General features: G+C 45.6%; 1 protein-coding gene across 19 annotated transcripts in view; it reads left to right on the forward strand.

Moving 5' to 3' along the window:
• KIAA1217 overlaps positions 1 to 16,188 on the forward strand; it is an 821,092-nt gene that overhangs the window by 648,927 nt on the left and 155,977 nt on the right. For all 19 annotated transcript variants that reach the window (XM_059892822.1, XM_025000971.2, XM_025000964.2 and 16 more), the window contains one exon: positions 3,540 to 3,738. In XM_059892822.1, coding sequence (XP_059748805.1) covers positions 3,540 to 3,738 — 199 coding nt within the window. The remainder of the gene's footprint in view (positions 1 to 3,539; positions 3,739 to 16,188) is intronic.

The raw sequence follows: 16,188 nt of genomic DNA on the forward strand, positions 1-16,188 counted from the left end.
GTAACCAGGTAGCTACTTCATTGAAGATGATATGAATTTATATAACTCTTGGTGAGCTGGGCAATGATTTAGGGTTGATTTTTTTTTTTAAGTTTAATAATACTCTTAAAGAGTGCCAAAGCCAGATCCAGATCTTTGTAACAGAAGCAGATGTTATGAAAAATAAACTACTTTGGGACATTGCGTGGAAAAATTAACCCAAAGCAGAGAGATAAGTCATCTGTCTTTCTGGTCACAATGTGTTGTGTTAGTCACTCAGTCGTGTCCGACTCTTGTGACCCCATGGTCTGTAGCCCCCCAGGCTCCTGTGTCCATGGAATTCTCCAGGCAAGAATACTGGAGTGGGTTGTCATTTCCTTCTCCAGGGGATCTATGGCATGGGTTGGTCATCTGAGCTGAGAGTTTCCTGTGGAACACCCAGGCTGGCCACCTCCATGAAGGGCATACCAGGGACTTTGTGCTGACCTTATTCCTGTTTTCCTCTATGGAAATGTCCTGAGAGTTGTAGCAAGGTGTGGATGTCTAGATAATACAGTAGTGCTCCTACCAAGACGGGTCTCCTGGTACGTTTAGGAAAAGGGAAAGAAGCTGATGATCCCATCCTCAAAGGGCTCCCCTGGAGTGCCAGGCACACCTGGGCATCCCTGAAAGAGTTCTGTGCCCTTGAGGCAGGACCGACTCTGTGTGATTCTTAGTGTGTGTGTTCAGCCATGTCCGAGTCTTTGTGACCTCATGGACTGTAGCCCACCAGGCTCCTCTGTCCATGGAATTTTCCAGGTAAGAATATTGGAGCAGGGATCGAACCCACGTGTTTTGTGTCTCCTGCATTGGCAGGCAGATTCTTTACCAACTGTGCCACCTGGGAAGCCCTTGTTCCAAAAATTATTAAAGGTTTCAAGGCAGCCACAGCAGAGCATGAAACAAAACCCAGAACCCTTTTAAACACTTGAGTCGATTGTTCACCCACAAAGTTAGTCCTACCTTGAGAAGTAAGTGCTTTGGTGTTTTGAACTTCAAAGTACATTAGCATCCTTAGGAAAACTTAGAGGAAATTAAGGAATGCAAACAACCACCACCCCCCCAAAACAAACAAACAAACAAAAACCTAGCTCCTGGGGCTGCCTATATCCCACCACCATCAGCACCTTTGGCAGTTTAGTAAGAGAAGACTCACCACCTGATTGATTCGGATCCATTTGCCATCTGGAAGGTGCCTGGAATCATGTAATGAAAGCTGGGGTGGGCTTTGGGGGTGGGGAAAGCTGAGATCAGGCATTCATTCAGTGAACACCTATCCATAAAGAACATTACAAAAGATAAGGAAGGGCACTACATAATGATTAGGGATCATTCCAAAAGGAAGACATAACAATTGTAAATATTTATGCACCCAACACAGGAACACCTGAAGCCCCTGGTGGCTCAGATGGTAAAGAGTCTGCCCGCAATGTGGGAGATATGGGTTCAGTCCCTGGGTCAGGAAGATCCTCTGAAGAGGGAAATGGCAACCCACCCCAGTGTTCTTGCCTGGAAAATCCCATGGATGGAGGAGCCTGGCAGGCTACCGTTGATGGGGTCGCAAAGAATCGGACAGACTGAGCAACTTTCACATTCATTCAGCGTAAGCCCCCCAGTTTCCCTGACTCCTTTTCTCTGACCTTCTACATGTACAACCTCCAGCCTCCACACAACAGCCCAAATGATCTTATAAAAAAATGTATCTGATCCTGACCCCTCCCCCTTCTCCCTGCCTCATATGGCACTCTGGTAGCTTAGAGTCAGAGTGAGAATTCTCCCCTTGACCCCAGGGCTCTGTGGGATCCGGGGTCTGCTGGTCTCCGATGCTTACCACTTCTTTCTTTCTGCCTTGGGAGCTTTGCACATGCTGCCTTCGTCTTTTCATCCCGCCCCTGGCGTGTCCCCTTCTCCCAACTTCCGTCGTCCTTGAGATCACAGTTGACTTGCTTTTCCAGTTCTCCACGTATATACACCCCCTCACCAGTCTGGATTCACACTGTCAGTGTCTTCTGCGTCTGTCCCCTGTAAGCACCATGAGGGCGGGATCTCATCTGTTTTATCTGTCGTTCTGTTCCCAGTACCAACCGTGTGCTAGTATGTACCTAGCATGTACCTGGAATATACTAGGCAGTTGATAGGTGTTCTTTGAAAGGATGAATGGACGTACCAAACAGTTCATGGTGTAAGCTTAATTATACACTATCTTGTGTTGTGATCCTTCACTAATTTCACCAATTAGTTTGAAAATCTTTGACATCAGGCAATGTGGTATCTGTCTGTCTGTCTCAGTTGCTCACGGTGCTCAGTATATGTTCAAGAAATGTTATTGACCAACGCAAATTATGAATGTTTTACACATTCATTACAGCATAGATAACCAAGCGAGAAATTCAATTATGTATATGTGTGTCTGAGTTATAGGTACTTCCTGCTGTTTGTCAAGGTTAAGTGATAACCAAAACACTTAACCAAGTGATAACCGAGACATAGTCTGAATTATGGAATTTCGGCCTCAAAAGAAAAGAAATCAAGTGTGATAGAAATATTTCTCTCACAGTTGTATTTTACTGATTTTTGGAAACAGTCTAGAGAGAGGAGTTTAGAGGACTGGTTGTGTTCAATTTGCTCTGGTGTGAGGGCATCTTCCGTGTGAGGTTATAAAAATATGCACAGTGCCATCTGCTGTGCTTATAACCACCACTAGAATTTGTCTGGCAAAAGGAACTAATTTGCCATCATTCTTTTTATTTATTGGCTGCACTGGGTATTTGTTGCTGCGAGCAGGCTTTCTCTAGTTGCAGCAAGTGGCGGCTACTCTTCACTGCAGCACAGGCTTCTCACTGTGATAGCTTCTCTTGTTGCGGAGCACGCAGCTCAGTATTTGTGGCACACAGACGTAGTTGCTCCATGACATGTTGATCTTCCTCAATCAGGAATCGAACCTGAGTCCCCTGCATTGGTAGGCAGATTCTTAACCACTGGACCACCAGGGAAGTCCCTGCTATCATCCTCTCCAGTAATGTAAGAAGAAAGTCCCTCAGTCATGTTCTGACTCTTTGCAACCCCATGGACTGTAGCCCACCAGGCTCCTCCATCCATGGGATTTTCCAGGCAAGAATACTGCAGTGGGTTGCCATTTCCTTCTCCAGGGAATCTTTCCGACCCAGGAATCGAACCTGGGTCTCCTGCATTGCAGGGAGATGCTTTACCATCTGAGCCACCGGGGAAGCCTGTAATGTAGCTTGTCCTCAACTCCTTGGTTGAATCGGCATTTGCGCTGTTATGTCCAGTGATAAAAACCTTAATGGAATACTCACTCAGGGACAACTTTTTTTCCAGTAACTTGCATAACTGAGATTCCAACCCACTGGGTCTTTATTTCTATATCCAGTCCTTCCAATGGACTGTTTTTCGTTGCCATGTTGTTCTTCCAGCTCAGCAGATCTTGATGGTATAGAAAATATTTTCAGCATAAGTAGTAACAATCTGTTTTCCCACTTTCTTTCAAATGCCTTTTGCAGACAAGAAGCCCCAAACTCTCTCACAGTCCTCAGCCTCCCAACTTGGGCGACCCAGTGGAGCATCTATCAGAGGCATCTGCTGATTCTTTGGAAGCCATGTCTGAGGGAGAAACTCCCAGTCCTTTCTCCAGAGGCAGCCGGACTCGGGCAAGCCTTCCAGTGGTGAGGTCCACCAACCAGACGAAAGAAAGATCTCTGGGTAAGCTTCAAAAGGCAGCTTCTGATTTTTACTACTGCACGTGTGTGCGTTTATACTTCTGAACACAGACCCCTACATCGGAATGTTAATTTGATCTTGATTTATAAAGCCTCAAGTACTCAGAAACTCCGATGACTTAACATGAAGCCTTGAGGATTTACCTGATGAAGAAGCATCTAGTCCAGGCGGTCTCTGGGGCTGGGCACATGCAGAACTGGCTGGGGTTGGCACTCAAACAAGAGGCTAGCAGCGCTTGTCTGTGTCCTGGTATAGGGAATAGAGAGGGACACTTTGCCAAATGAGCCTCATTTCTTGGGAACCTCCTCCCCAGTTTCAGAACTGTGGATGATTGGGGTATGAGCCCCACTCCACTGTCTGACAGTCCAGGGGAGGACATGAATGGCTCCAGGAAGAAGACGTGCAGTGTGGCCAGTACCCCCATGACTGGTCATGAAAGCCAGAAACACAAGGCTGTTCACCCTGCCACCACATGAAAGGGTGGAGGGCCTTAGCAAGAGGTTAGCATAGCCTTTTCTTTCAACAAGCTTTTAGGAAACGCTTGTGATCAGTTGCTTCAGTTGCGTGGAACTCTTTGCAACCCTGTGGGCCGCCATAGCCCGCCAGGCTCCTCTGTCCATGGGATTGTCCAGTCAAGAATACTGGTGTGGGTTGCCATGCCCTCCTCAAGGGGATCTTCCTGACACAGGGATCAAAACCCTCATCACTTATGTCTCCTGCATTGGCAAGTGGGTTCTTTATCACCTGGGAAGCCCCTGCCCTCACTTAGCATCTGCTTTTTCATATTGGATATTCACTTTCTATCTCACTTTGCTTCTTTTTTCTTCCTGGCCCTTTAACAAAAGGCACAGATCCTGAAGATTTAGACATTTTTGCAAATCGTGTTGGTATTTCATAGGGTTAACCTGCCTTCTCGAGGTTCTAATTCGGTACCTGTGTTTATAGACATTTGGAGTCAGGAGAAAGAGGGACAGGAACGGGATCAACCCACAAAAGGCTTCAGGGTGGGCCTCTGCAGAAGACAGCTGAATTCTCTTAAAACCAAACAAACGCCTTGCTTAAAGAACAGAGAAGGATGTGGGGAGGTATCCTGATTTTGTTTCCTCAGTCACAGTTGGTAACCAAAGCGAATTGGGTTCAGACACTGTCCTAGGTCTTTTTTTTTTTTTTTTAAAAGCTGCGCTGGATCTTTGATGTCGTGCAGGGGGCTGTTCTCTAGTTGCAGTGTGCGGGCTTCTCACTGGGGTGGCTTCTCTTGTTGTGGAGCATAGGCTTTAGAGTGCAGGGGCGCATGGACTCCGCAATTGTGGCGCACAGGTTTAGCTGCCCCAAGACATGTAGGATCTTAGTTCCCGGACCAGGGATCGAACCGATGTCCCCAGCATTGCAAGGTGAATTTTTAACCACTGGAGCCCTGTCCTAGGGAAGCCCTGTCCTAGGTCTTTTAAAGAGAAAAACAAGATAAACCAAAAATACCCCATTTTTACTTGCATTATTGATATTAATTTTTAGCCTTCAGTTTTGTATACTTCACGTTTGGTTAATAATCCAGGGTCCTCATTTTACTAGTGAAAGATGAAAGCCATGGAAAATCTCCTTTTTGTTTTCTGAGGAACATAGTTAATTAAATTGCAGAAGTGGGAAGGCCCTCTATTTCCTATTAACTCCATTTACCAATGAAGGCCCGGGGTTTGCAAGGGTGCAGTGCACCCAGCGAGCATACGGGGCCCTGGCAGTGTCAGCAGGATCCAGGCTGGTGCTTTCCATCTAGAGTACAGGGCTTAGTGTTCTCTTAACCCCACTCCTGCTTGAGGCAGGAGCCCGGGAACCAGCCAAGAAGTGAAATTTCTCCTTTGTGCTTTGCAGGAAATGGATGAGGTTCAGTACTCTGTAAAGATAGGCTGTGCTTTGCAAAATAGAATGAAAGAGAAGAACAAATACTTCTGCACCTTCCCCCTTACCTGGGGAACGGCATGCCAGTGGGATAATGGAGCCTTTGTCTTACAAGCAGGAATTTCCCCTGCAGCCAAGCACACTTGGCAGTGCAGGTATCCATAGATACTGGCTGCCTTAGAAAGCCAACCTCTGGGCTTCGGGGCTGAAGGCTTAGGACAGGCAACCTTGCCTTAGGAATTGCTGAGCGTGGCTGGTATTTTTCTCATGGGCCGGCTGAACTTATGCAAAATGCTGTTTTACTCTAAGCATGCCTTGCTGTGAAGTTCTGGCAAGTCCCAGCAGATTCACAAATGCAAAGGAGGTGTTTATTCTTCCGGCTCCAGGAGGAACTTTGGGGCCAGTGATTTCCCCAAATCCTGCTTGGAGAGAGAGAAACGCTGGGAGAGGAGAGGAGTGAGAACTTTGCCCCTTCGACAGGAGCCCTGGGGCCAGAAAATGAGGCTGGCCCGGGCCAGTGTGCCTGACGCTGCCCTTCACTGCCTCTCTGTGGCCGACCTGGGAATGTCCTCTGGCCGCACCTGGCCTTCCTGACATAATCCAATTGAGCTAGGATAGGAAATGAACAGGAAAGTGAGTCAAGGAGAGTCTATATACAATCTCTCTGCCAGGGGCCTTGCTGGCTTCCTGTTTGAAAAAGTCCCTGTGTGCCTGACTGTATTTAACACCCAGATATGGGAACAGCCAGCTCCCCAGAGAGCAGGACTGGGAGAAGCAGGGTCCCCCAGCATTTCAGTGATGAAGGCCATTTAGGACCCCAGACCTCAGAGGCTGCGGACGAAACAGCTGTAATCTCTTGCAAACCCACTCTGGGCGCCACCTGCAAGTCCCGGGTTTCCTTTGGGGTCAGTGCAATGTCATTTTCTCTTAATCCACAGAACTTGGGTAGGACCTTCCCACCCAACTCCTGTTCATCTTGTGTTTAAATTTGTCATGGTTGGTTCTGCATGGATTATTACGTTAATTTTGATTTTTTAAAAAATATCATTAAAATATTATTTATCTTGATTACTGAGTTTTGGAGGGGGGCCCATAAATTGTGTGCCTGAGGAGAGTGCCTCACTCGCCTCAGCCGAATAGCTGCCCATGTGTCACCCCAAGGATTTCGCGTATCATCCAGGAGACCTCCAGCCACAGGGCCCGGAAGGGGCGGGAGCGGGAGAGCCCCGGCTCCCAGGCTTCGCTTCTGCACATGCGCAGTGTGTCAGTGGCCCCCTTCCCCAGTCCTGGGCAGGGTCTGGACCAATTCTCCCACCGCTCCCGCTCCCTGGAGAGGATGCGACCTTGCTTTCACTTCAGGCAGCCTGTGCCTGGAGATAAACCTGCTGGCTTAATCATTTTTTCACTTGAATAATCCTACCTTTCTAGTGCTTTGGCGTATTTAGGATATGGGAGGAGCGCGGACTTGGTGCATTGCACAGAGGCTTTTAGAAAATGTGCCAGAGAGAGATGGCACAGCTCTGAGGCGCTGATTAGGACAGAGAAGGGAGACGTTGCAGGTGCCTGTGTAATAGTCTCTCTCAAACGCTCCCCTGCATGCAAGGTGGGAGCTTCTCATTCCAGGATTTCAGGTGGGGCCAAGAGACAGCAAAACCCAGAAATCTTGTCTGATGCTGGGAGCCAACTAGTCACTCTCAGAGATTTACAAAGCTGAAAAGTAAAGAAAAAAATTCGCTCAGCGCTCTGATTTATAACATGACCAAGTTCCAAAGATCTGTCACCTCTAAATCTTTACTTCTACGGAGTAGTGGGTCCCCCGCACACTCCACCCATGCGGAGACCAAATGAAATTCTTCTCAGTGGAATTTATGCCATTTCTGCTTCCCTCTCTCTTTGGTGAAAAGAGAGATGGTTTGGGGAAAGGAAATCTCCAAAAGAAAGTAAAAACCATCTTGCCATAGAGTGAAGTTTTAGAAATCATTTCCGTGTAAAATTGTCCCACAGTTATTAGGTCTGGGTCTTAATGATGGAGTCGTTTCCTTTTAGTCATTGCTGTCTTATAAATGTCTGTATGGAATGCAACCGCGGGCAGGGGCTGGGGTCTGGCTGCTCCACAGTCAGCCGTGAGGGAAAGAAGAGCCACAAGTTGTTCCCACCCTTCTGTGTACCCTCAGGAATTTGAAAATAAAACTCATATAAAAGCACACAGCAGCAACTTCCTCCTCGCTGCAGCCAGATGCCTTGGGTGATCGTATCCTGAACGGTTAGCTTTGGAAAGGACACCTTCCTTACCAGCCCAGCAGCCAGAGGTGCTGCCATTTCTGTAGCAAATTTCCTCTTAAACACTCAGACTCTATAAACAAGAATGGCTTTTAAAGGCTCCGGAGGATTTGAGACTCTTGGAGGGAGAACTTGCCCAACGTGTGTGACTCGTTGAGTATGTTTGGGCTGTCCTCTTATTTTGAGGTGGTGACCGTGATGGGGACCATATCCGGCTGGGAGTCTTTAAGGAACAGAGAGTTCACCTTTGCCAGAATCTCCCCGCCTGTGCAAAGGAGTGAGCAGGAGGTTAGAGAAAAAGATGGAGGAAACGTCCACGTGTAAAGAGGAAAACCAAGTATGTTTATGGGTGAAGACTGTGAGCCTCATATTAAGATTATTTGAGCATGAAGAGCTAGCCTCTGAAGAGTTTAAAAAAAAAAGAAATGAATTTCAGACACATGGACACAACAATATTGCTGGGCAGAGTAAAGAAAGCACTAAAGGGATTTAAGTGCTGGTAGCGGTTAACATGTAATAGTGTAAAAACTAAAATTTGCAGAAGAGTTTGGTTGTAGGTCAGTAGCTTGGGAGCACATTCCTGACCTTTTTAGGGTGCCATCAAAGAAAAGGTGAAAGGGTCATTTCTAGCTTGGGAACTCAGTGAGCGGGGTGGGAGGACACGGCGACTGGCCAGCGTGGTCCACTCCTGTCTCCTTCTAGCGTTCCTTCTTTTACTTTGGAGGCTGGAAAGCAGAATCATTCTGGAATAGCAGATACACTGGGTTCCAGAAGTAGGGACCAAGGCATTTGTGGAGGCTTTGGATTTTCTTCAGCACCATTTGCTGAGCGGTCTCAGGGCATAGCCACTCACTTGACAGAGCTGAAGTCTGGGCATCTGTTTTACTTCTGCTGAGGACACAGGTGTGGTGTGACTTTGCAGTGGGACCAGCAGCTTCTGGACTTCCAAAGCAGAGTCACAGTGGTCCAGGGCCACTGGAAGCTTCCCCCTTGTCAAATGGGTTGTGCAGTCTCCCAGTTCTAGTTAACATTCAGCCCAATGACTCCACAAGCCAGTTAATAAATCTGTCTTTTGCTTAAACCAGCTGGAGTCAGTTCAGTTCTCTGCACTGAATCCTCACTGATAACAAGGGATCTGATTGGCTGTGCTTGTAGCAATTATAGTGCCACCTCTTCTGCATGTTCTAGAAAAGATGGCAGGTACCAGTAGGCACAGACTGATGACTTCTAAAGACTTGTCAGTAAACTGGAGAATGAACTGAAGGTGCGATTTCCCAACTGTGTTCCTCAGCGCTCTGGAGTTTTGTGGCATTTTCTCTACTATAAATATTGCATTTTCATATAAGATTTCATTTGGCAAATGAGCTGTGTTGGACTGCTAACCACCCACACAGTAAAAAGCATTACGTAGACCAAGGGGCATTGGAGAATAAGAGAGAGGTCATGAAGACATTTTCTTTCCATAACAGGGGTTCCTTGAACTCTTCTATTTGGCTGTATCAGGTAAATCAAAAGATTATCTCTTAGATTTTTTGCTCCTGATGTAATGAATGTCCTGAAAGGTAATGTTTTTTAAAAAGTGAATTGATCTTTAAGCTAAGGAGAAAAAACATATTTGGGACTGGGAAGTAACTACTGAAAGGAAATATTTCAAGAAACCTTTGGGACTTCCCTGGAGGTCCAGTGGTTAAGACTTCGCCTTCCTATGCAGGGGGTGCAGGTTCGATCCCTGGTCAGGGAGCTAAGATTCCACGTGCCTTGCAACCAAAAAACCAAAACAGAAAACAGAAGCGGCATTGTAACAAGTTCAATAAAGAATGTTTCTTAAAAAAGAAAGAAATCCTCTGGTATCGCAAAACATGTTTTTGTGATGCAAGTAATCACCCCCAATTTTCCTTTATTACCTGGGATTTTCATATATGAGTTTCTCTAAGAGAGAAGCCAAGAGGGTAAACTTGGCTTTACCCTTTACCCTCTGAAAGAGGAGAGTACTTATCCAAGTTTACCCTCTTGGCTCTCAATTCACCCATAAGAAAGAATGTTCTTATAAAAGATTGGAGACTCATGATTTGTTTGTACTTACTTTAAAAAATAATGTTAGTCCGATGTCTTTCAAAATCCCTTGCTATTAACATTCCTGGGTTGAAACTTTAGAATAGATTTCTCAGACTTTGAGGAAATGGTTCAGTTAATGTGGTACCTACGGAGTTCTGTGCCCTTTACCAACTTCTTGAGGATTGTTTTGCAGATGGGATGCTGGTAGGAAAAGCATCAATGAAGGTGAATAGAAGATTTGGTGGAATCCAAGGGCCCTCCCCAAGATACCATTCATTTACAGAATCTGGGACTTCCCTGGTGGTCTAGTGACTAAGATTCTGATATTCCAGTGCAGGGAGTATGGGTTCGAAGCCTGGTCATGGACCATGATTTGGTCCAAAAAAAAAAAATTACAGGGTTTGCCGTTGGCTGGCTGAGTACCAATGAAAAGGCATGGAGAAGACTTGGAGTATGCTGTTTCTGTCTCCTCCTTTATAGCTGGGATGTTGCTAAACCTGGACCTTTTCTTTTTGTTATACTTTTTGTTAAGTTCAATTCAATTGTTCAGTCGTATCTGACTCTTTGTGACCCCATGGAGTGCAGCACACCAGGTTTCCCTGTCCATCACCAACGCCCAGATGCTCAAACTCATGCCAATCGAGTCGGTGATGCCATCCAACCATCTCGTTCTCTGTCGTCCCCTTCTTCTCCTACCTTCAATCTTTCCCAGCATCAGGGTCTTTTCCAATGAGTCAGTTCTTTGCATCAGGTGGCCAAAGTATTGGAGCTTCAGCTTCACAATCAGTCCTTTTAAGTTAAGGGCAACCATTTCTAAACTGCAGGTGGAGCTCTAGGGTTAAATGCTGGAAAGGTGACTTCAGTTTCCAAAGCCATTTCAGAAAACCAGTCCCCCCATACCTTGTGTGTGCTCAGTCACTAAGTCATATCTGACTCTTTTGAGACCCCAGTGGACTGGAGCCTGGCAGACTCCTCTGTCCATAGGATTATCCTGGCAAGAATACTGCAGTGGATTTGCCATTTCCTCCTCCAGGAGATCTTCCCGACCCACGGATTGAACTCGAGTCTCCAGTGTCTCCTGCATTGGCAAGAGGATTCTTTACCACTGAGCCACCTGGGAAGCCCAGCCCATCTGTTAGCCAGTATGAAATATTTCACTCTCTCTGTCACAATCATAAAATCCATTCAAACCCAGACATCTAGACAATGTTTAGATTTTTTTCCTGATGTATTTATAAAAATACTCTTATTCAAAAAAGAACTCTTCATCGAATTTCACAAGTCAGCAAAAGAAAGCAAGACAAGTTTTATCCATATAAATCTATACATCCAAAGTAGATTCGATTTGGCTTAAAACAATAAAAATATATAAGAATCATTAAGACAAGAGTTAACACAAGTACCAGTTGGCCGCAATGTGTGTCAAGAAAATTAAGATAAGAATAATTGCTATAATTGCAGCCAAGATGAAAAAAGAAGATAAAAAGAGAAATGTAATGAGTTCAGTGAATTTCTTTATTTAAGAAGAGGTTTAGGGCCCCTTATTTAGAGCATTTAATCCAAGACCTCCTGTATCTTAATATTGTTGACATTATATTATGTAATAGTTTTATTTAACAGTTGTTTTATGGAAAGTTTCTTTGTATAAAACTTCAAAATCCAAGGATATCGTCTGAAACCATCTCATTAGAAGGTCCAATCACTTTGTGGCAAATAGATGGGGAAAAAGTGGAAACAGTTACAGATTTTATTTTCTTGGGCTCCAAAATCACTGCAGACAGTGACTGCAGCCATAAAATGAGAAGACGCTTGCTCCTTGGAAGAAAAACTATGACAAACCTAGGCAGCATATTAAAAAGCAGAGATACCACTTTGCTGACACATGTCCATATATCAAAGCTATGGTTTTTCCAGTGAATGCGAAAGTTGGACCATAAACAAAGCTGAGTGCTGAAGAATTGATGCTTTTGAATTGTGGTGCTGGAGAAGACTCTTGAGAGTCCCTTGGACTGCAAGGAGATCAAACCAGTCAATCCTAAAGGAAATCAACCCCTAATATTCATTGGAAGGACTGATGCTAAAAGTGAAACTCCGTTACTCCGGCCACCTGATGTGAAGACCCGACTCATTGGAGACGATCATTGGAGAGGCCCCTGATGCTGGGAAAGATTAAATGCAGAAGAAGTGGACAACAGAGGATGAGATGGTTGGATGGCATCCCTGACTCAATGGACATGAGTTTGAGCAAATTCTGGGAGATAGTGAAGGACGGGGATGCCTGGCTTGCTGCGGTCCATGGGATCACAAAGAGTCGGACGTGACTTAGGGATGGAACAGCAATGTCTTTGGGGTTCTGTGGGTTTCTAGTGATCTCATTTGATACATGGAAAGAGCTGACATAGTCTTGATAATTGACCTGACTCCCCAGGTGATTGGCCTTTGGCTGTTAATAATCTCATCAGGGTGGGTCATTTCAGATAGAGAGGAAAATTTGAGGAGCAGGTCACTGTTTTGGTTTTTAATATTTGTTTATGTATTTGGCTGTGCTGGGTCTTAGTTGTGGCGTTGAACCCTTAGTTGCAGCATGTGCGATCTAGTTCCCTGACCAGGGATTGAACCCAGGCCCCCTGCATTGGGAGCTCGGAGTCTTAGCCACCGGACCTTCATTATTGAAGGCTTGAAAGGCAGAAGAGAGTTAGAGAAGAAATCTCCCCCCAAATTCCAAATTCCTAATAATACCAACTGTTTACTCTAGACTCCAGGGATGAGGTTGGAAGTATTTGGTTTCAGGTGATGTTCCCTGATACTCTCTGCTTGGAACAAGAGTTGAGCTATTGCATTACTTTTAGGGGAAAATATTTCATTTATAAATTGCTGTTGTTTCCCTTTGCAACGAAAACTCTACCTAAAAATCTGTTGACCATGCCTTGCTATTTTTATTTATTTATTTATTTGGCAAATGCAAAATTCATTGCACCCTTAAGAGTTTCTTGCCAAGTTAATTTGTTCTTTCAAAGCTGGCTATAAAATATAATCCTTAATGTTCATCTTATTCTATGAGTCCACACACATTTTTTGCACCTGCTTTTAAAGATGATTCTATGGACTACTAAAAATAATATGAAGATGCATGCCAGCTTTATGTTACACACCCAAGACAGATTCCATCCTTGGTGCCCTCATCCTAAACGTGGCCTCCAGAGAGCTGACATCTGGAAACTGAGATTTGTGGCAGCTTTTTATGTTTCAGGCAGAGTGTAAGAACAGAGGGAAGAACACATGGGCATTGTTAGAGAGGAGATGTATATCTTCTATGTGTGTCTTCTTAGGCAAAGAAAAGGGTGAATTCCCATCCGAATTTCTCAAGTAAGCTCTGTGACAAGGTGAACTGAATGGCTTCTGGTCTGGAAATGAGGTTCTATCTGCATCACCAGGGGACTCAGTCTCCATCCAGAAGCTGCTTTTGAGCACAACAGTCGGTGAGCCCCAAAGCACCACCACGATGGTCTTTAGTTACTTACCAGTTGGAGCCACTCTCTGAGGGTCTGAAATTGGCCAAACTGTATCTTCCCCCCACCCCTCCGTCTTCAAGTTCGTATGTTAAAGTCTTAACCCCTGGTATCTCAGAATGTGACTGAGTTAGGAGACAGGGCTTTTAAAGAGGCAATTAGAACAAGGTCATAAGAGTGTACCCTCATCCAATAGGACTGGCATCCTTATAAGAAGAGAAGGTTAGGAGACAGACAGGTGCAGAGGGAGGACCATGTGAGGACCTGGGGAGGAGGGCTATCTATGAGCCAAGGAGAGACGCTACAGAAGACACCGACCCTGATGACACCTTGGTCTCAGACTTGAGCTTCCAGAAAGTGAGAGAATAGACTTCTGTTGGGAACCCACCTAGTTGTCAAACTTTGTTACGGCAGCCCCAGCAAACCCATACAGGGACTCAGGTCACTCGTATCCTCCCACTTTCTTTCTCATACAAGGGGACAGGCTGATGGCAGTTGTCACAAACTTGAAGTATTTCTCTCTTTAAGACAGTAAAATTAGATGCGTCAAGTTTTCTGTTGAAGTTGGGTTTCATTCCAGCCTCTTCACCTCCGGGACTTCTCAGGTGGCACTAGTGGTAAAAGAATCCACCTTCCAGTGCAGGAGACGTAAGAGACAGGGCTTGCATCCCAGAGTCGGGAATCTCCTGAAGAAGGGAATGGCAACTCACTCCAGTCTTCTTGCCTGGAGAATTCCATGGACGGAGGAGCCTGGAGGGTGGAGGGCTACAGTCCATATGGTCACATAGAGCTGGACGTGACCAAAGTGACTTAGCATGCAAACATGGCTCCACCTTTGCCCAGTGCCTCGATCTGGCTGCTTAGCATTGCAAGGGAAAATTTTAAAACCCCTGGGACAGAGTCATCATCCATGACTGCTTTTCTGTCTGGTGTCTCTCAAGCGCCATCCTCAGATTTAGCAAATGAAAGTTGTTTCACATCGGAGTGACTTAATTGTATCCCATCCAGAAAAGCTCGGAAGGTAATCATCTGAATTTGAGTTCTCAGAAGTTTGGTGATGTCATTAAAAATTACATTCTGACCAACTTCGCTACTTTCAAAATTTCTCTGAGGTATTAAGTGGCTTTCAGATGTCTCTGGCTAACTTTCTCCCAATAATAATATAAAGCTAAACATGGGAAAAAAAATCCTTAATTTTTTTCCTCCACAGGTTTTGCCCGTTTCTCAGTTTTTTTCTGCATTCATGTGGTTATACATTTATTAAGAATCTGTTTAGTTCCAGGCACTGTTAAAGGTGCCATAGTGAGTTGTTTAGAAAATATATGAAATCTGGTGCTTGTATGCAAGGAATTTTCAGTGTAACTAAGGACACGTGCTAACCGTGAAAAGTCTTTGAAATCTACGTAAATCAAAGACTGCACAGATGACCCTTGCATTTACTCAGTCATTCTGGCCTCCTAGCCGTGCCACGTCAGAACTAGACACACTCCACTCTCTCTGTGCCTGGGTTCAACTCCCACTCTCGGACCCTTGCCTCTGCACGGCCCCCTCTTCACTTCATTCAGAGCTGTGCTCAAGCAGCCTCATCAGTGAATGCTCCCCCAAGTAACATTCACTCTGTGTGATCATTCACGATCACTTTTGCGTTCTTTCTCATGACACATCATTTAGGACAGTGGTTCTCAAATTTTAGCAGAGACCTCGTTAAAACACCGATGCCTGGCTCTGCTTATTGGCTTTATGGTTCCGTAGATTTGAGGTGAGACCCAAGCACTTGCAGCTCTGACTAGTCCCCAGGTGATGCTGGTCAGGGGATCACTGATTTTGTACCTTAGGAAAGATTTGGGCTTCCCAGATGCTGCTAGCGGTAAAGAAGGCACCTGCCAATGCAGGAGATGTAAGAGATGCGGGTTTGATCCCTGGATCAGGAAGATCCCCTGGAGAATGGGAACGGCACCCCACTCCAGTATTCTTGTCTGGAGAATTCCATGGACAGAGGACCCCCGAGGGCTACAGTCCACGGGGTGGCACAGAGTCAGACAGGACTGAAGCGACTAAGCTCGCCTGCAGGATAAGATTTTAATGTGTCATTATCATGTAGCAACACGTGAGGGCGCTTTAATTGGCTCCCAGTAGGGGAGGAAAAGTTGTCCTCATCCTTTGGTAGGAAAATACGGGGGCCTTAAATGTCACATCTTTGAACTAGAGTACTTAATTCCAGCACACATGAGTGACAGGACCCTCACAAGAAGTATGGGAATACCCATCTTACTGCAGCAAACTGTAGAGCCAACCTACTCAGCTAGATCTGTCTTGCCTTTTATTTATTTCTTTGCTTTAGCTGCCCTAGATCTTCACTGCTGTGTGTGGGCTTCCTCTAGTTGCAGTGAGCGGGGCTGCTCTTGGTTGTGGTGCATGGGCTTCCTGTTGGAGTGGCTGCTCTTGTTGTGGCGCCTGTGGTATGTGGGGTCTTCCCAGAGCAAGGATCGAACCTGTATCCGCAGGTGGATTCTCAACCACCGAGCCACCAAGGAAGTCCTAGATCTGTCTTGCCTTTTGCCCTGTGCCATTCATACTTTTGATCCCTGTTTGATCTTTATCTTCCATCTCATCACCACCCCTTGACACACTTGCAAATGTCAGTAGAGTCAGCTTAGCTGGACTTCTCGTAGGACTTCATGCGTTTCTGTTCCAC

Source organism: Bos taurus, chromosome 13 (genome assembly GCF_002263795.3).
Source record: "Bos taurus isolate L1 Dominette 01449 registration number 42190680 breed Hereford chromosome 13, ARS-UCD2.0, whole genome shotgun sequence".
Taxonomy (NCBI): Eukaryota; Metazoa; Chordata; class Mammalia; order Artiodactyla; family Bovidae; genus Bos; species Bos taurus.